Genomic DNA, 20,734 nt, shown 5'->3' on the forward strand with positions numbered 1-20,734 from the left:
TGTGCTTGAGTACAGGGAGTACGGGAGGGGGATTTGGGAAAACTGGAGTAGGAATCGAGATTCCAGAGGTAGGGGAAGGGCGAGAGATTGGGGATGAAAAGGTAGCATGAATTTCAAACACGCGCCAATATGCTCTCGGCGCACAAGCGCGCGAAAACACCGGTGGTGCCCACATGTCGGCCTAAGAGTCATTTTCTTTCTTATTTTTGAGCGCACGACCTGAGAGTTATAATTGACCTGTTTGGCATTGCATTACTACTCGGCCCATATTCAATGACACCTCACTGGCCCAAACAAGTGTACATCATCGAAAAGACACTGAGCTCAAATTATAACTTAAAAAAAGGAGATATACTCTGAACACTAGAGAATGGTGATGCCCTCATTTAGCCCACCAGTAGTTCGAGACAATAAACAGTTCAAAACAATGATATATACAACATTCAAACACTGACTAGTGACTACTACTAACATAAACAGCAAGCCATGATTGTTCATAAGAAGTCTTGCTACACCACCAAAACGCACCCATCTACAGTGCTCAGACTCTTGTGATCCAGAAGAGAATGACATTCTAAATAGAGGCGACTATTACATAGTAAGTGTGACATAGACGAGGATAACAAAAGAGAGAACTACCCATCCAGAACAAGCACCAAAGACAACAAGTCATTTGAAGAAGGATGATCCAACACCATCATAATTTGCAGCCCCGCTTCAGCCACCAGTGATTCGGAGACACCAAAACTCCACCCTTTTGATGCAACATCCCAATTACCTGTCAACTTGAAGGCTTGAACCACATCACTTCCTATCGGACTTGAGACATCCAAGGATGAAAGTTAATCCAGATGCCTTTATCATTCTACCTTCTTTTGGCTGTAGGCTATATCGTTGACAATTAGGGGAGTCTGCTCCCAAAGTCCTAGGGCTCACCGTGTAGACATAGCTTTCCCTAGAAAAAAGCCTCTCTTCCATCAAGGTCCTTGCCAATGGTGATCTCCTGGTTAATCGGATAATTGAGTTCGAGAAACAAAGAGTGTGAACCAAGGCTGTTTACCCGCCTCCAACTCAAAAATCCTGAAGGCCCCAACAAGCTGGTATCCTGCTCATAGACGTAACAGCCACTGCCTGGATACTCACACATTTCATGGTGCTTGTACATAGTGGGTTTTTTGCAATACTGGCTCATGTATGCGAATGATCATCAGTCTTTTGTCGTTGTATGATCGAGCGAGGAACCAGTTGTGCTTCCCTGTTTTTGGCAAAGGTGGTGTGATTACAAAGGGCAGTAATTGTAGGGACACTGCATCATATCAAAAAGGATGGGCATTTTTAATATAAGATCGGCATTGTTCAAAGCATGAGTAGGATAATGCAAGAAACATCATTGACCTATCCCTGTTGGAACTGATAGGAAAATACAGGGAGATGTATATTGGGTTCGAAAATATAGAAGTGACATGCATGGTTATACTCATGTTATCTCGCAATCGATTCTTCACACGAAAAAACCATGTCATGCATGTCATGTAATCATGTTCTGTCCTCACAAACAAATTCTTCAGGGAAACTAACATACCATGCATTGTTATATACTCATGTTGTGTGGGCAAAAATTTTGTGAGGATATTATTCTAGCCATTGATTGCTGAAGGGCGAATATAGGTATGTACACATGGTAAGCATTACAGGATTTCACTACTTCCAAATATAGAGTTCTCCATATGCACATTTAATTCCCTAATGTATGGTTAGATGAAACCTACAGTGTGATGCATGTTTCTACATCATGAAAATGAGGAAACTAACATGGCTATTGAACACACTCATATTTAGTACTCCCTCCATCCCAAAATAAGTGTCTCAACTTTGTACTAGCTCTAATATAAATTTGTACTAAGCTCAAGACACTTATTTTGGGATGGAGGGAGTAGTATATAGATTACTATAAAGTAAGGAAAATATACATATCTTCCTGACCGTTTGATTATTCAAGGGTACAAATTGGCTGCAATGACATGGTCACAATCACATGAATTAACTCATCCCAAATATAGTTGATTTACGACGTCTCTAATACATTGCCATAGTTCTACTCAAATTCTGCTCAAACAGGGATATGCCAATCATCAGAAAAAGTTCAAACAATGTCATGGCGTTATCATTAAAATCAGATGAAAACAACTTACACGTGCCATCCCAGCAATACGTGGTGCCATCTGCTTTGTTGATCGTGTAGATGATGCCATCGTGTTCAATAGCCTCACAGAAGTGTGTATCAGCTTTGATGATCCACTGCGAGGTGAGTCGTCTCCAGCTAAAGAAGGCACCGATGGAAAGATAGGCGAGTCCGCGGTCGAACAAGGCAATTATCTTGAAGTCTGCGTAATCCGCATATCGTGTGGGCACTTGGCAGATTACAATCTTCTGCAAAACAACGTCCGTCCAACTAACGTGGTAATCTAGATGACTTGGACCGCGATGGTAAAACCCTACATAATCCAACAGAGGAAGGATAATTTCATGGGAGTTGTGGAAGTTCACGAGCACCAACTTTTTCCCATTTCTCTGACGGCAGCCATCCAGTGGGAGTTCATGCCGACCTAGTACATACCTGCCAAGAAGTTTCGGGCGATGGTGATCGGATTGAAGTTGAGGGGCATGATGTACGGCGACCCACTACATACCTGTAAAGAAGTTTCGGCTAATGGAGGTTGGATTCAAGTCGAGGGGCATCATGTATGCCTCCATATCATGGTGAGCAAATCTCACTAGACTAGATAGCAGCAAGCAGGGTTTCTTGAAAAGTTGAGGCCTCACTTCGACGATGGCTGCGTGCATGTCCCTCGAGCATGCAGCCAGCCGCACGACGCTCAACATATCCATACACGAACAACGGAGGTCGAGGATGTCACTGGGGAGATTGCTCCAATCGCGACTCATATGGATGCTGCGCGGTTCGCGTTCGGCCATGGTGGAGTTTGGAAGGTGGGGTTTTTGTGGGCTTTATTATGAGGGAGAAGGCTCTCGATGTTGGAGCGGCTAGCGAGGGAATAGTGATACTGGAGGAGGCGAGCGAGGCGAGGGTACGTGGGGGCACAGTGAGATGATGAAGTGTGACCTCAGGATCTCTGGTGAGATGGAGATGGAGATGGAGTGGTGCTAGGGGAGAGGGAGACGAGGCGAGGCATGCTATACATCGGCAGTGACAGTGACTGCACAATGCACAGGGTGAGGCTGACTTTGGTAACCCGAACACGCTGCCTTGACTAGTGTCACCTCGGGCGCAGGGTCTTGTCACTTCACTGTGAGGACCAGATGAATAATATTTTGACCACCAAGTGTGTCATAGTTGTACTACTACTAGTAGTAACATACGGAGTAGTACTATATAGCGGAAATAGGTCTCCCGTGCTAGCATGCCTCTGGGTTCACTTAATCCTCCAAGTAGCATCCATATTGCAAGCAGAACCAAATTATTGTGCATGCGGAAGCGTGAAGAAGGGCTTTTTCTTTTTTAGGATAACCACATATTCCTTAACCAGAAAAGGTTGTGCCTCGCAGGCACGCGCCAATATCAATCTGAACCAGCTATGACACATTTTTTGTGTGCAAAGAGATGGATATGTTTGTATATCTATTCGTCCACCCAAGAGAGTTTTGCGTAGGTCCCACCTGTCAGGAGGGATGTAGAAATAAAAGTTTATCATAAATTGTTTCGCCATGGTGATTCAAAAGAGTGACCTCAACTAACCAGTGGCACATGTAGCGATAGAAGGATGGGCACGTACGCGGACATGGACCACTCCTCAGTATGCTACCCTCATAGTCTTTTCGTTTTGCTGGTTGGTCTACCTAGCCATCTAATCAACTCTCTGCATGCCACTTCTCCCATTTACTTCTCCATCGGGAACCGATTTTCCTCGGCTACTTCACCTCTCCGTCATTTGCATTCAAACCCCACTGGATTTACATCCTCCTGGAGTAATTCTGAAGCCCCTTTAAATAATCATCTTCTTCAGGTAGACTAACCATTCTTTGAACCATAGCCCTCTGGGCCAGCGGTTCCAAATGGCGAAAGAGATCCATATGCAGGTTTTTAGCATCAAACATGTCTTCATCGAAGGCTCGTCGAGCATAGTTGCCACCGTCACCGACCACCGAAGGGTTTCTCAGGAGTGGATCAACAACGTATCCAACTCCCTTCAAAAGGTGGAGATGACGGTCGTCGGTCTCAATGCAGAGTACACTGAACGTGCCACTGGGAAGATCCAACATGTCGTCGTCCTTCAGTTGTGCCTCAAAGATGAAGTTTTGGTGTATCACCTCATACACGCACCTTCCATACCAGGTGAGCTCCACGATTTCATGTCTCGGGAGGACATATACTTCTGTGGGGCAGCCATCAAAGGGTACAAAGAGAAGCTGGCGTCGTACAAACTTGACTTGAAAAACATCGCTGACCTGCAAACCAGAATTCATGTAGATGATTGAGATGAATAAACACCAACCCTATTCGACGTAGCAAATTTTGTGCTCAGAACAAATCTTTAGAAGGGTGATGAGACGCTAGGTCGAAATATGCTGCCCTTGACCTACGAGCGGATAAAATATGCTGCCCTTGATGCCTGAGTGGGTTTCGAGATAGCTGCAAGGTCGAAAGAGCCTATTGCAAAGCCGTCTCCCACAGAAAGTGAGAAGAAGAAGAAGAAGAAGACGAAGAAGAAGAAGAAGAAGAAGAAGAAGAGGAAGACGAAGAAGAAGAAGAAGAAGACCAGTAGCAGGGAATTATAGATGGATGAACTATTTCCTCTCTTGTAAAAATTATATTTCCTCTTTGTGTACATTGATACAGATGAACAATTTCGCTGGTGTGCATGTCTTTGGAACAAGTGTACTCTTTGTGCATTGATATAGGTCCGCTTGACTATCATGAACTATTTATCCGCCTAGTTTTCTCTACTACTACTCCTTGTAGTGAGCGGTATGCAATGCATGTGTCAGTAGACATGACAGCTTGTCTATGGAAGTTGAACCAAAACGACCATCATGTTTCTACCACTGCCACACGTGATTCCCATGACACGGCTCCAACCCACGGCACCACGTCTCCCGACATGCACCTCACCCCTCTCGGCCCCACTGCTCCTCCACCTTTGTGTGCATGACATGTGGGCCAGCTGAACTGCGGCGACCATCAAGTTTCTACCACAGCCACACACGATTCCCATGACGCCGCTCAAACCCATGACACCACACGTCCGCCGATCTGCGCCTCACCCCTCTCGGTCCCACCGTCCCTTTGCTTTTATGAGAATGACATGTGGGCCAGCCGCATTTAGGGTCCACATTTCATTGACTGAAAGGCAGGTCACTAAGCCGCTGAAGCTCGGTCCCGTGGGCCCCGAGAGGGAAATGTAACTCCTGCGCCAAGCCTTGTGGTGCTCCTGCAGTACGAACTCGTGCCAAACTCGGAATTGGTTTATTACTACTACCAATGTGTCGGCCCGTGCGTTGCAATGGATCCCAAGTAGTAGAATTATACTTGTTCACAACCTTGAAATATAAACACTCTAGTTTTGATATACATATATCAGTAAAAATAAATTATGCTTCACTGAAGACACATTCCTCGGGTTGTTTTGATGATGTGAGTGGCGTCTGTGGCTGGTTTCACATGGTCTGAGAAGAAAAATAGAAACGGAAGTAGCACAATATGTTGGAACATGTCGGAGGAAAGATGGCAGGAGTAGTACAACAAACATCACATGCGCACCATATTTTGAGAAGGGTTTAATGTAATTTGTGTGAAATGGGTCTGTGTGGATGTACGAGTTGTACATCCATATCATTGACATTCATGCACACAACAAACATTTGTGTGCACGATTTCACCCTATTTTCATATTCTGTTTGGGAGTGGATTTTATTTTTGTAATCAGAGCTCATTTTTGTAGTTGGTTTCAATTTAGACTATGCATGTATTATTGCAAGAGATAGATATAGAGAGAATATTTGTGTGACAAAGAGGGGGGGCGAGGGAAGCGATACCTAACGAGAGAGGGGCATATGTGTGTTCAAAAGAGTGTGTGTTGTAGAGAGAGGAGTGTCCGAAAGGGAGAGAGAGGGTGCGTGCATGTGCGTGTGTGTTAGAGAGAGAGAGAGGTGCGTGTAACATCGGGATCGACAAGGTTATGAGGTTGCGGATATGGGAGAGCGATAGTGTGTGTGTGTGTGATGAAGGGACACACAGACATCGTCTGTTTCCGTGTGAGAGAGCTGGATACACCTCGCAGCATGGCTGGCTACGGGTGGAAGGTTATGTGTGGTAGAAAGAGATAGTAGAGAGAGAGATGAATGCTTGTTTATTGCAAGGAGACCTAACTACATAGATGGGGGTAGCAATAAGAAGAAAATGGTGGTGTGCCTTTTTGTCATGGGATGGAAGAGAGACCAAGAGACACGCATCGTGTGGAGAGGTGTGTGTGTTTCAAGAGAGAGAGAGAGAGAGAGGTAGGCGTGGACTTGAATAATGAGATGGGTGCTCATGTGTATGTTATAACGAAGGAATTGCCTAGGTGGTAGTCTTATGATGGCGACCCAATCTTTCAATGAGAGTGGGGATAAGTATCGATTTGGTCGATTTTGACGTTGACAATCCAGCTATATCGTACTCGGTGATACAAATCAACAATTGTTACTAAACAAATCTTAGATGGACGATGATCTTGTCGTATGCACAAATCAACCTGAATAACGAGATGGAGTTCCTCCAAGCAACCAAAGAACCGGCTAGAACTAAGGTAATGCAATAATAATTGCCAATATGAATTAATTAAGGATAATGGTGGGGTTGCTGGTACTGAACAAAACACGGTAGTCCTACGCACACCCCGCAAATGCAAATTATAGCAAAGCAAAACAATTTGTACACAAAAACACGAGTTCTAACCTAGAAAAAGGGTAGTAGCCTAATTTATATCTATAGACTATATTACTATATTTTTAATTTGTATAGTTATATCTATTTCTATTCCACTCCCTCCGTTTGTAATTTACTCTGAACATACATAGCTTTGACTGCAGCCAAATTTCATATAGCTTGACCGAATTTGGTGAAAACAATATGAACATTCACACTAACAAATTTACACGGTGTGGAAATAAAAGCAATGGCGAATCAAATGATATATATTTTGTGGTGTATATGTTAATACTTTTTCCTACAAATTGTGAAAAGTATACAAAGTTTGACTTTAGAGAAACCCAATTTGCGGTATTATGTATTATATATTATATATTTATTATTTTTCCAGAGTCAATGTGTGTATTTGCACGTACACGATATAAACCGTTGACTGATGTTGATCCAATGGTCAAGGTGGCTGCGTTTCGGATCTACTATAACCTAATTGTACCCATACACGTTCTTCTCGAATGAGAAGCAAGACAGTGTGATCAATCCACACAAGAAGCTCTAAATAAGACCTCCATACGTGCCATGTGGCTTCATGGGTGCCCCCCACATCATATTATTCATACTATGTTGACTGAAAAAAGATAAATCACCCAAAACAAGATATTCCCATTTTTTGTTCCTACGATGCTGTGTCGTGCACGTACCTAGTTGTATAATGGTAGTAGTATTACAAACTTCATAGTAGGAGTAGTACGGAGTGCTCCTACTCTATCAACGAGTCCCATATAACACCAAATTTCTTCGCCTTCGTGTTACATCTAGATCTTCCCCTCCCCGTTTGTTTTCCAACGCGACGGGTGGGGTGTGGTTTGCCGATAGTCGGTTTTCTCAACTGGAGTCCCACATGGAAGTGAAAATGCTAGGCTACACACCGTCCCGAGCTATGTGGCGTGCCAGATGGACTGTGGAGTACTCCCGATTCCCGAGCGTGTGGGGGTGCGACGAGAACACGGTAGGCCTTTTCCTTTTAAACACGTATAAATTGTAACATTTGGTTCTGCGCGTGATTGATAGATAGAAATAACAATTGGAAACACTAGGGCGGAGCTTTTCCCACCCGATAAGAAGGGTAGTAGCTAGGTTGGCGCATCGTCCATTTGGTCACATGCAGTCCCACATGTTGTAGTGATATAAAGCCTAGCCAATGCATGCTGACTGGGGGACCAGAACGATAGTGTGGTATGCGATGGGGAAGGGACATGCTTCATGAACGTCTTCCAGTTTCTCGTCTTGAACTTGCGAACATGACAGGCATGTTGCACGAGTAGTTTTGAATTTATAAGTTCGGTCACAGTTTTTGAATTTACGAGTAGTTCGTATGTCAGGACCCTGATCCTAAGTCACACCGATCTAGCCTGTAACACCTCATATCACTTTGCGGCCTCACGCACGGTATTCCCACGGGTGTCGCCTTACCATGGCCCGGAACCGTTGCGCCTTTTGGCTCACGTATATGATAGTGTTGCTAGCATCCATATGACAGAGAACCCGGGCCGTCATGACTAGTCGTGAACCCAAAGTGGCACTAACTTGCGGGGACAGGCATACATGAATCAACATCGAGCATGTCGGTCAACAGCATATGAATCCGGGCTGTAACAACCGAGCTAACAACACTCCGGTAAACCGGGCTGTAGCAGGCTAGCAGGACTCCGGATGTCTCCGCTTGACATTTCCCGGATGGGACAGACACAGGAACGGAGTGAATCACATGCCGGACAGTCTAAGTGTTCCGGAGGAGTAGTGCTGGGCTAGCAGGACTCCGGTAAACCGGGCTGTAGCGGACTACCAAGGCTTAGTGGAAGCACCAGACTACATTTCCCCGTAAGAGAGGCTACCAAGGAAAGACAACTAGGTTGTCGGATCCCACACATACCAAGCATTTCAATAACATACACACAATATGCCCGATATGTGCAAATACAACATGGCATCACAACATGACTCTACAACTCAAAGTATTTATTCATTAGGCTCCGTAGAGCGAGATATTACAAACACGGGTCTCATGACCCAACATTCAGAGCATACAAGTCAAAGCACATGCGGATTCTTAACATGTCTGAGTACAGACATCTACAAATGAAAAAGGCTAAGAAGCCTAACTATCTACCAGATCCTGCCGAGGGCACAAGATCATAGCTGAGGTATCAAGCTAAACGTTGAAGACCACACGGAACTACTAGCGAGACTGAAGTCTCTCTGCAAAAACATAAAATAGGCAAACGTGAGTACAAATGTACACAGCAAGACTTACATCAGAACTAGCTACATATACATCAGTATCAACAAAGGGGGTGGTGGAGTTTGACTGCAGCAAGTCAGCTTTGACTGAGTGGCTATCCTAAACTATGACTGCAAGTAACTCTTTGAGGTGGCGCACACGAGTCCACATATTCACCATATCAATACACCACTATGGATCCGCTCCCATCTCCCTACGAGAACGTCATCCATAGCACTCACGCTTATCTTGCGAGTTTTAGAATATCCACTTTCACTTGTCTATGAACTGTATAGGTAACCAAGTAGTCCTTTACCGCGGACGAGGCTATTCGAATAGATGATGTTAACCCTGCAGAGGTGTACTTCTTCACACACGCTCTCACCACTTACCGCCGTTTACACGACATGTACTCGGCAACCTTCAAGCGGAAGCCCAACGAGGGTGTCGGCCACGGCCTACCTAAACACTCAAGTCTCTAGTCTAGGTTTATCGCCTATCCAGGTTCCATCCACAGGGAGTCCGACCGAGGTTTCCACATACGGCCCCGAACGATGTGTACAGGGCTCCCGAGACACCAAACGAGCGACTCGGTACACTGTGCCACGGTGTATCTACCGCATCATAGCCCACCCCTAGAGTCAGCGCTACGCACGGCCGCCAACACATATCCTATAAACACCAGAAACTAGTTGCAACTCCTAGACAAAGGACTAGGGTGGTTAAGAAGCCGAGAGGGTCCATTGGTTTCGGGCCCAATGCATGGTAGTAACTGATTCTTAAATCACACATATAGATCTCGGTGCTTAAGGACGGTTCCAATGAAACAAACCACCATGTACTCCTACATGACCTCTCATCGATACCTTTACCAAATCGTGTTCAACACACTTAGCTCACACACAGTAGGACATGTTCACAACTTTCCAATTCATCCCCGAGGAATCAGACCTGACACAACTCTAAGTAATAGCAGGCATGACAAAAAGCATGAATGAGTAGGCACATCAGGGCTCAAACAACTCCTACTCATGCTAGTGGGTTTCCTCTATTTACTGTTGCAATGACAGGTCATGCAGAGGAAAGGGGTTCAACTACTGCATCATGCAACAGTTGAATCGTTGTTGTCCTAATGAAGTAAAAGAGAGCGGGAGCGAGAGAGTGGGATTGTATCGGAATGAACAAGGGGGTTTTGCTTGCCTGGCACTTCTGAAGATAGTATAGTTCTTCATCGGTGTCATCGAACTCATCGTCGAAAGCACGTCTATCGAGAGGGGACAAATACTGGCAACAGAGAAGGAAAACACAATCCACGCAATGCACGATATGATGCATGATCATCACATGTCAATATGATGTGTTTTGAGCTAATGCAACTAAAACCATGGTTGTTTGAGCTTAGTTGAATCAAAGATTCAAATACAAGCCTAAACTATGAACTCATATAAGTGCATTATCATGTTTCATCTACACAGCAAGTTTAGGTTGCTCTAACAAGCATGAAACCAGTACAGATGGATAGATTGGATTTTTTTTTGATCATTTTTCATATATAACTTATTTCATTTGGCGTTACGGTTGATTTTATATGATTTTTAGAAGTTTATAACATTTTCTGAAATAAATAAACCATTTAAGATTTATTTAAATTCCAGAAAAGAATTACCACGTCAGCATGACATCACTGTGACGTCAGCGAGTCAACATGGGCGGTCCTGGTCAAACCTGACCAGTGGGGCCCGCATGTCAGTGGTTGTGGCTTTAATTAAGAAGGTTTAGGCATAAACCATGGATTAACTGGGTAGTGGGTCCCACTGTCAGTGGCACAGTGTTTAGTTAGCGGGAGATTAACCTCTAACAGTGGCAATTATTACTAATTATAACCCTACACTAATTCAGTCAAAGGCCGGCCCCACATGTGATGGACACGGGGGGTCCCACCGTGGTCAAAGTGGGTCAAACCCACTGGTAGTTCGCCGTCGGCAAGGTCAAACGCGATGAGGAGTTGCGGTTTTCGTGCTCCGGCGACCTAAAGGGCGGCCGAGGCCATCTACGTGTTGCTGATGATCTTGCGCGTCGAACGGTGCAGGCGAGGTGTGCTGGGGTGGCCGGGAATGACGCTGGCATCGAGCCAGGCGGCGGCCGGAGTTCGGGCGAGCTCGGGCGGGTGGCTGTAGGGCACGTGGGGAGGAGCTAGTGGTGGCTACGGGCTCCTGGGGAGTAGGGGAAAACGATGACTCGTGCGGGAGCGGCTTGTTCGGGCTCTGGCCACGGCGGCGCCATGGCTGGGCAGCGGTTAGCTTTGGCTTCGGTCGAGACGACGGCTACGGAGATCGAGAGGCATGGGGAGGAGGTGCAAACGACGGTGGAGCTACATGCGGTTGCAGCAGGCGTCGAAGCGGGCTCGGGGGAGGCCGGGTTGCTGCGAATCGACGACGATGGTGGCCGAAGCCCGAGGTGGAAGACGACGGCGATGACGACGTTGCTGGCCTCCTGGGGGCACATGCTTTGGCGTGCGACTCTACGGCGTCGAGGCGGAGCTCATGGGGGCATTGGCCGGGCATGGGGATGCTGGTGGCCACGCTAACGACGAGCGGCGGCGACGGCTTTGCTCGGCTTCGGAAGAGAGAGCGAGAGCAGAGGAGAGGAGGGCCACGAGGAAGAGTGAGAGGGGTCAGGGGGTTGCGTGGCGTCTCCCAGAGGCATCTAGTGGCGAGTAGGCAAGCAGGAGGTGGCCGGCGCGTGCGTGCGGGGCGGGCACACGCCCTTCGTCCTCCTGGCAAGAGGAAGAAGACGAAAGGGGAGGTAGAGGTGGGTTGGGCCGGCTAGCTACAGTGCTCGGCCGGTTGGTGGGCTGCACAGGTGAGGCCAGGTACGATTCCCTCTCTCTCTTTTATTTTCTGTTTCCTATTTTCTTTAACTCTGTTTTGATTTGATTTTTAACCCAAATTTTCTGAGCTTTTGTAAATTGTTGTATGGACTAGTGACATTAATATAAAGCCCCACAACAATTTCCAGAATTATTGGATCATATTTGAAATATATCAAATATAAATCCAATGCAAATAATTATTGAATTAATTCCGAATGCCGAAAATAAATATTTATGAGCTCCTGAAAATATTGGTTTGAATTTTAGCTCTGGCCAATATTTTCAAAGAGAAATGTGAACATTTTCTTAGACATATTTGAAGCAATTTTTATCTTGGTCATTTTCAGAAATGATTTCTGAGGCTTTCACATGTCCCCATTTCAAATTCATTGAAATTTAAACATGATGCACACATGACTAGGTAGTCTAGGTCATACCAGAACTAGGGATGTGACAACTCACCCCATTGTCTTGCTCTGAGAACTCCAGTCAACATGGCAACAAGAGGAAAAGGAAACTCTATAAGGATCGATCTTCTCGAAGATTGAACAACTCAGGATCAACTCGCGGAATGAGACATATCAACATCTCTCGAGCTGAGACATTCAAACACACCTCGGAAGGGATGGAAGAACATATGACAGGGTTCAATTTGGTAGGCAACAATTCCACGCTTGAGAAGATGGTGAATGGGGTCAAGTAACGAGGAGATAATTGCCATGATTCCATAACGGGACACTTCGGGGGAGGTGAATCATAGAATTATTCCCTTAAGTGACAAAAAGAATTACTTTTGATATCTAGATCATTGAAACTTTTCACACCAGCCTAGGGAAAATCACAATTGATCGTTTCGGAGAGTTCGAAGAATTGACATACTCATACTAGGATGGATGATGTGGACTACCTTGTTGAAGACAACGCAATGGATGATTTTTGCCTATATCGGAAATGGATGGGACCCATGGTAGGACCACTATTGAAGGTGATCCTGACCAGAAATTATGGAGAAGGGTAGTCCATGGTTGAATGGCACAATGACGGTGCAAGCTAGGAACAAAATGCTAATGCTGGGAATGATTCTAATAATTGGGAGAAACTCAACAGTAGAGAGTGATTCCACTGTTTGAAAGGTTATGGCATAATCAAAGAAACTGAGAGTGGATCCCAATTCATGCCGATGATAAATCCTAGTGCTTGCGCGTGCTCTCAAGAACTTGAGCATTTCTGTATTCATCAAGGTTTTACCAATATCCGTGTCAAGGATCCTGGCAACACAACATACTGCCATGATGAATAGTGATGGACGATGCAGATGCAAAGGGAGATAACACCTTATCAGATTTCTCCTTAGCGAGGCCAGGGAAACAAAATATGATGATCGACCGCGAGACATTTAGCACTTTGCTTCTAATGTTCTCCTTGATGTGCTAGCGTAACCCATTTATTGATATGGCTTGGTATCTAGAACATCAGGTAGACGGTCGGACTTCGGGAGCGCAAGAATCCAAACGGAATAACTATGGAAGTAAATCCTACGGAATCCTTATGGAAGGTGGCCAAATTTCTCAATCAAGATACTACAATAATGGGTTTTTCGGCTGGGTGTGTTGGCCAAGACATCCACTTTACCGGGTTACAAAGAGACCAATATTATAGTTCTTGGGAAACGTTCCAACCATCACACCTGCCTAAGATTCAGATCTGGTTGGTGTCAGGATATTCCAGACTCATCATGTCTGAAAGGAAGGATTGCAACACAAATCGACGAGATGACGTTGCAAGATTCTTAGGAAATGAACTACGATAGCAAGCTCCGAAACATGAGCGGGTTTTGCTATAACAGGTGAACACGCTGTCCCAGACAGGCATGACCACGTAGTAGTCTTATAATAAAATACTACCAAGTTCAGGTTGGGAACCATCATCCAGGATAATGAAGTCCTAGCATAAGTCATGATTCTTAAGAAGGAACTTCTTCTCCTTGAGCAAATCAATCAGTGGCTTGGTGTGCTAGGGATACATATAGAATGAAGGTTGCAAGTCTCCAAACCACAGAATACTTTGCACGTATGCATGACCGATTTGGGATGACTCTAGAGAAAGCAACATTGACTTTCTCGAATTCATGGCGGCAACTTGCATCAAATGCACATGAATTATAGGAACTCACTTCTTTCATCCAAACATATACTTCATGAACGGAACACGAAGGCATTGCTTACAAAGTTTTCAACACTAGGTTGATGTTCAACATGAATCATGGGGGAGACAAAATGTTGCTGATGGGTTCAACAACAAATCATAAAGATTTCCATGAAGATGGAATTCCATAACTATGTGAGCAAAGTGATAGAATTGGTCAGACCAAAAGATATAATGGTGTATGCTCGAGGGATCAACCACGAGTAAGACAACACTACGAACATCATTGGTTCTGATTTGATTTGATGATAGCCCATACTCAAGTCAAAGTCTTGACAAGACAATAGATTCAACAACTGATCACGAGGACCAATCGATGAAGATATCATATTTCTTCAACACACACACACGCACAAAAGATATCCCTTAACATGAACTAAGTCAGAGAAGCTTTTATCTTCCAACTCTCCAAGTTGTTGTTTGGCTTAACCAACTCGCTCAGGGGTATCCAACACAGATTCTTGGATATTGTGTGGTTTGGAGGAAAACCAACATGACAACGAACTCAACATAACGGTCAGGTGACAACCTGGTAATACTTCTGAGAAGATATTCGGAACATCACGAACCACCGATATGTTACTAAGCTCGAGAAGAATCTTGCTTTTCAGAGCAAGACGATATGATCAAATAAGCAAGGGATTGAATAATCCTAACATATTGATCGAAGAGTGCACCAGAAATAAGGACTAGGTAGCACAATCTATCTTAGAATGATGATTCATTAACCAACATGCTAAGAATGAGAATATTGTCCCTTTACTACCAAGCAACAAGTTGCTCGGAGTATTGATTTCACACATCACAATTCACTTGTCGGCATTCTGGTTGCAACAACACAGAGACCGAGGAATGAAGAATGGTGGTGAGAAGTATCACTTCGTCAAGAATTCATAAGAGGTGGTGCAATTCTCATGACAATCCCGACGTAAAGAGGGTAACACTCCAAGGTGGAACAGAACCAAAAGCTGGATTGGCATTTTGATCTGCAATACAAAACTATTTTGACCCAACCCTGGATATGGATGAGGTACTGGAGTTTGTTTCTCCTAGTCATTCCGAAATAGAATGGCTTGACGGACCACAAGAGTAATAGGCATCGATGAACGAATGCACGCATACTCCTGACTATCAATTGATAGACGAAGGTCAGAAGACAACTAAAGAGGGACAACTCAAAGGAAGATATAACTTTCTGAGTTGTGGATTCATGGATTAGCATGTCGAGCAAAGTTCAACATGTTTCTTCCGGATAACCCATGCAGAAGGTAGAACTGGCAGAGTCACAATAGAATGGAGAACTCATCAAGAGCACTCTTGTTGTGACCTCTTGGTTCAAAAGAACTTCTGCCAAGAATGGTGCATGGTATTTGGAAGAATGATATACCACGGACCTCGAGGACTATCGCAAAGGTTACTAATATCCTAAAGGTACGAGCAACACTATCAACACGAGGTAAGTAGAGTGAGTCTTGGGTCCAGAACCCAGGAGTAGAATACCTACTACTAAATGGCATCCCGGGATGCTTTCGAGAATGACGGCCAGAATCATCACACTAGGAATATAAAACATGGCTCGATTACTAAGTGGTTCTCTAAGACACCTAGGTTCATAATATTAGCTCCAACATATATGTCGAGGCAGTAGAGTACCTCAACTCACCGATTAGTGTGGTTGAACTGGCCCAAAGGGACATCGGGAATGGAAAGAAGGGATCTGCATATGCATCGGACTACTTAGAAACCTAGGATGACTCGGACAACATAACAGTTGTAAATACTCAAAAAGATTTGAGACATCCTGCAAGATGGTGGCATGACCACTCGACATCACAATAGCAAGGTTCTGAGACCGGCTATGAACATACGGAAGTAGTAGAAACTGAGCTGAGACTTGAATCCATCAATCCTATAAGTCTATGGATTAGTAACACGTCATCCTGATAGATAGATGAGAAGGCATAGTTCTTAATCCCCGTAGAAAAGAAGAAGCTGACTCAGATCAGAAGGCACAAGGTATAAGGAGTAAAAAGAGCCTTACGTTCCCTTCCCAAATCAACTCCCTTACATCACTAAAGCATTTCTAGACACAACTTCGACCGATTTGGCTTGGTAATCCTACAGCCAGTCAGGCTCTGATACCAAAGCTGTCAGGACCCCGATCCTAAGTCACACCGATCTAGCCTGTAACACTTCATATCACTTTGCGGCCGCACGCACGGTATTCCCACGGGTGTCTCCTTACCATGGCCCAGAACCGTTGCGCCTTTTGGCTCACGTATATGATAGTGTCACTAGCATCCATATGACAAAGAACTCGGGACGACATGACTAGTCATGAACCCAAAGTGGCACTAACTTACGGGGACAGGCATACATGAATCAACATCGAGCATGTCAGTCGACAACCTATGAATCCGGGTTGTAGCAATCGGGCTAACAGGACTCTGGTAAACCGGGCTGTAGCAGGCTAGCAGGACTCCGGATGTCTCCGCTTGACATTTCCCTAAAGGGACAGACACAGGAATGAAGTGAATCACACGCCGGCCAGTCTAAGTGTTCCAGAGCAGTAGTGCTGGGCTAGCAAGACTCCGGTAAACCAGGCTGTAGCAGACTACCAAGGCTCAGTGGAAGCACCAGACTACATTTCCCCATAAGAGAGGCTACCAAGGATAGACAACTAGGTTGTCGGATCCCACACATACCAAGCATTTCAATAGCATACACACAATATACCTGATATGTGCTAATACAACATGGCATCACAACATGACTCTACAACTCAAATATTTATTCATTAGGCTCCGTAGAGCGAGATATTACAAACATGGGTCTCATGACCCAACATTCAGAGCATACAAGTCAAAGCACATGCGGAAGCTTAACATGTCTGAGTACAGACATCTACAAATGAAAAAGGCTAAGAAGCCTAACTATCTACCAGATCTTGCCGAGGGCACAAGATCGTAGCTGAGGTATCAAGCTAAACGTCAAAGTCCACACGGAAATACTAGCGAGACTGAAGTCTCTCTGCAAAAACATAAAATAGGCAAACATGAGTACAAATGTACCCAGCAAGACTTACATCAGTATCAACAAAGGGGGTGGTGGAGTTTGACTGCAGCAAGTCAGCTTTGACTGAGTGGCTATCCTAAACTATGACTGCAAGTAACTCTTTGAGGTGGCGCACACGAGTCCACATATTCACCATATCAATACACCACTATGGATCCGCTCCCATCTCCCTACGAGAACGTCATCCATAGCACTCACGCTTATCTTGCGAGTTTTAGAATATCCACTTTCACTTGTCTATGAACTGTATAGGTAACCAAGTAGTCCTTTACCGCGGACGAGGCTATTCGAATAGATGATGTTAACCCTGCAGAGGTGTACTTCTTCACACACGCTCTCACCACTTACCGCCGTTTACACGACATGTACTCGGCAACCTTCAAGCGGAAGCCCAACGAGGGTGTCGGCCACGGCCTACCTAAACACTCAAGTATCTAGTCTAGGTTTATCGCCTATCCAGGTTCCATCCACAGGGAGTCCGGCCGAGGTTTCCACATACGGCCCCGAACGATGTGTACAGGGTTCCCGAGACACCAAACGAGCGACTCGGTACACTGTGCCACGGTGTATCTACCGCATCATAGCCCACCCCTAGAGTCAGCGCTACGCACGGCCGCCAACACATATCCTATAAACACCAGAAACTAGTTGCAACTCCTAGACAGAGGACTAGGGTGGTTAAGAAGCCGAGAGGGTCCATTGGTTTCGGGCCCAATGCATGGTAGTAACTGATTCTTAAATCACACATATAGATCTCGGTGCTTAAGGACGGTTCCAATGAAACAAACCACCATGTACTCCTACATGACCTCTCATCGATACCTTTACCAAATCGTGTTCAACACACTTAGCTCACACACAGTAGGACATGTTCACAACTTTCCAATTCATCCCCGAGGAATCAGACCTGACACAACTCTAAGTAATAGCAGGCATGACAAAAAGCATGAATGAGTAGGCACATCAGGGCTCAAACAACTCCTACTCATGCTAGTGGGTTTCCTCTATTTACTGTTGCAATGACAGGTCATGCAGAGGAAAGGGGTTCAACTACCGCATCATGCAACAGTTGAATCGTTGTTGTCCTAATGAAGTAAAAGAGAGCGGGAGCGAGAGAGTGGGATTGTATCGGAATGAACAAGGGGGTTTTGCTTGCCTGGCACTTCTGAAGATAGTATAGTTCTTCATCGGTGTCATCGAACTCATCGTCGAAAGCACGTCTATCGAGAGGGGACAAATACTGGCAACAGAGAAGGAAAACACAATCCACGCAATGCACAATATGATGCATGATCATCACATGTCAATATGATGTGTTTTGAGCTAATGCAACTAAAACCATGGTTGTTTGAGCTTAGTTGAATCAAAGATTCAAATACAAGCCTAAACTATGAACTCATATAAGTGCATTATCATGTTTCATCTACACAGCAAGTTTAGGTTGCTCTAACATGCATGAAACCAGTACAGATGGATAGATTGGATTTTTTTGATCATTTTTCATATATAACTTATTTCATTTGGCGTTACGGTCTATTTTATATGATTTTTAGAAGTTTATAACATTTTCTGAAATAAATAAACCATTTAAGATTTATTTAAATTCCAGAAAAGAATTACCACGTCAGCATGACATCACTGTGACGTCAGCAAGTCAACAGGGGCGGTCCTGGTCAAACCTGACCAGTGGGGCCCGCATGTCAGTGGTTGTGGCTTTAATTAAGAAGGTTTAGGCATAAACCATGGATTAACTGGGTAGTGGGTCCCACTGTCAGTGGCACAGTGTTTAGTTAGCGGGAGATTAACCTCTAACAGTGGCAATTATTACTAATTATAACCCTACACTAATTCAGTCAAAGGCCGGCCCCACATGTGATGGACACGGGGGGTCCCACCGTGGTCAAAGTGGGTCAAACCCACCGGCAGTTCGCCGCCGGCGAGGTCAAACGCGGTGAGGAGCTGCGGTTTTCGCGCTCCTGCAACCAAAAGGGCGGCCGAGGCCATCTACGTGCTGCTGATGATCTTGCGCGTCGAACGTTGCAGGCGGGGTGTGCTGGGGTGGCCGGGAATGACGCCGGCGTCGAGCCAGACGGCGGCCGGAGTTCGGGCTAGCTCAGGCGGGTGGCTGTAGGGCACGATGGGGAGGAGCTGGTGGTGGCTACGGGCTCTAGGGGAGGAGGGGAGAACGATGATGCGTGCGGGAGCGGCTGGTTCGGGCTCTGGCCACGGCGGCACCATGGTTGGGTGGCGGTGAGCTTCGATTTCGGTCGAGACGACGGCTACGAAGATCGAGAGGCATGGGGAGGAGGGGTAAACAATGGCGGAGCTCATAGCAGTTGCAGCAGGCATCGAAGCGGGCTTGGGGGAGGCCAGGTTGCTGCGAATCGACGACGATGGTGGCCGGAGCCCGAGGTGGAAGACGAAAGTGATGACGACATTGCTGGCCTCCCGGGGGCGTGTTATTTGGTGTGCGGCTCTACGGCGTCGAGGAGGAGCTCGTGGGGGCGTTTTCGGGCGTGGGGATGCTGGTGGCCACGGTAACGATGAGCGGCAGCGATGGCTCCGCTCGGGTTCGGAAGAGAGAGCAAGAGGAGAGGAGAGGAGGGCCACGGGGAAGAGTGAGAGGGGTCAGGGGGTTGCATGGCGTCTCCTAGAGGCGTCCAGCGGCGAGTAGGAAAGCAGGAGGTGGTCGGGGCGTGCGCGCGCGCGTCGGGCACGCGCCCTTCGTCCTCCTGGCAAGAGGAGGAAGACAACAGGGGAGGTAGAGATGGGTTGGGCCAGCTAGCTACAGTGCTGGGCCGGTTGGTGGGCTGCGCTGGTGAGGCCAGGTATGATTCCCTCTCTCTCTCTTTTATTTTTCTGTTTCCTATTTTCTTTAACTCTGTTTTGATTTGATTTTTAACCCAAATCAATTTATAAGCTTCTGTAAATTGTTGTATGGACTAGTGACATTAATATAAAGCCCCACAACAATTTCCAGAATTATTGGATCATATTTGAAATATATCAAATATAAATCCAATGCATATAATTATTGAATTAATTCCAAATGCCCAAAATAAATATTTATGAGCTCCTGAAAATATTGGTTTGAATTTTAGCTTAGGCCAATATTTTCAAAGAGAAACATGAACATTTTCTTGGACATATTTGAAGCAATTTTTATCTTCATCCTTTTCAGAAATGATTTCTGAGGCTTTCACATGTCCCTATTTCAAATTCATTGAAATTTAAACATGATGCACACATGACTAGCTAGTCTAGGTCATACCAGAACTAGGGATGTGACATCGTAGGTCGGCTTGAGCATCATACAGAAATTACGAAGTTGATGCAAAAGGGAAGCACAACTTATAAATTGATGGAGGGAGTACTA

The 20,734-nt window shown here is 45.4% G+C and overlaps 1 protein-coding gene across 1 annotated transcript; it reads left to right on the forward strand.

Moving 5' to 3' along the window:
* The first annotated feature begins 4,074 nt into the window (after window positions 1–4,074).
* On the forward strand, window positions 4,075–4,497 carry LOC147990506 (uncharacterized). The gene has a single exon (XM_087538260.1). The coding sequence runs from the start codon at window positions 4,075–4,077 to the stop codon at window positions 4,495–4,497; it is 423 nt and encodes a 140-aa protein (XP_087394386.1).
* Window positions 4,498–20,734: the final 16,237 nt, after the last annotated feature.

The sequence above is a fragment of the Triticum urartu genome, chromosome 1A (genome assembly GCF_056163025.1).
Source record: "Triticum urartu cultivar PI428250 chromosome 1A, HENAU_Tu73, whole genome shotgun sequence".
Taxonomy (NCBI): domain Eukaryota; kingdom Viridiplantae; phylum Streptophyta; class Magnoliopsida; order Poales; family Poaceae; genus Triticum; species Triticum urartu.

What these genes read in the sequence shown, in the direction of transcription:
- LOC147990506 (XM_087538260.1), top strand. Translation starts at nt 4,075, where the DNA reads ATGGCGAAAGAGATCCATATGCAGGTTTTTAGCATCAAACATGTCTTC.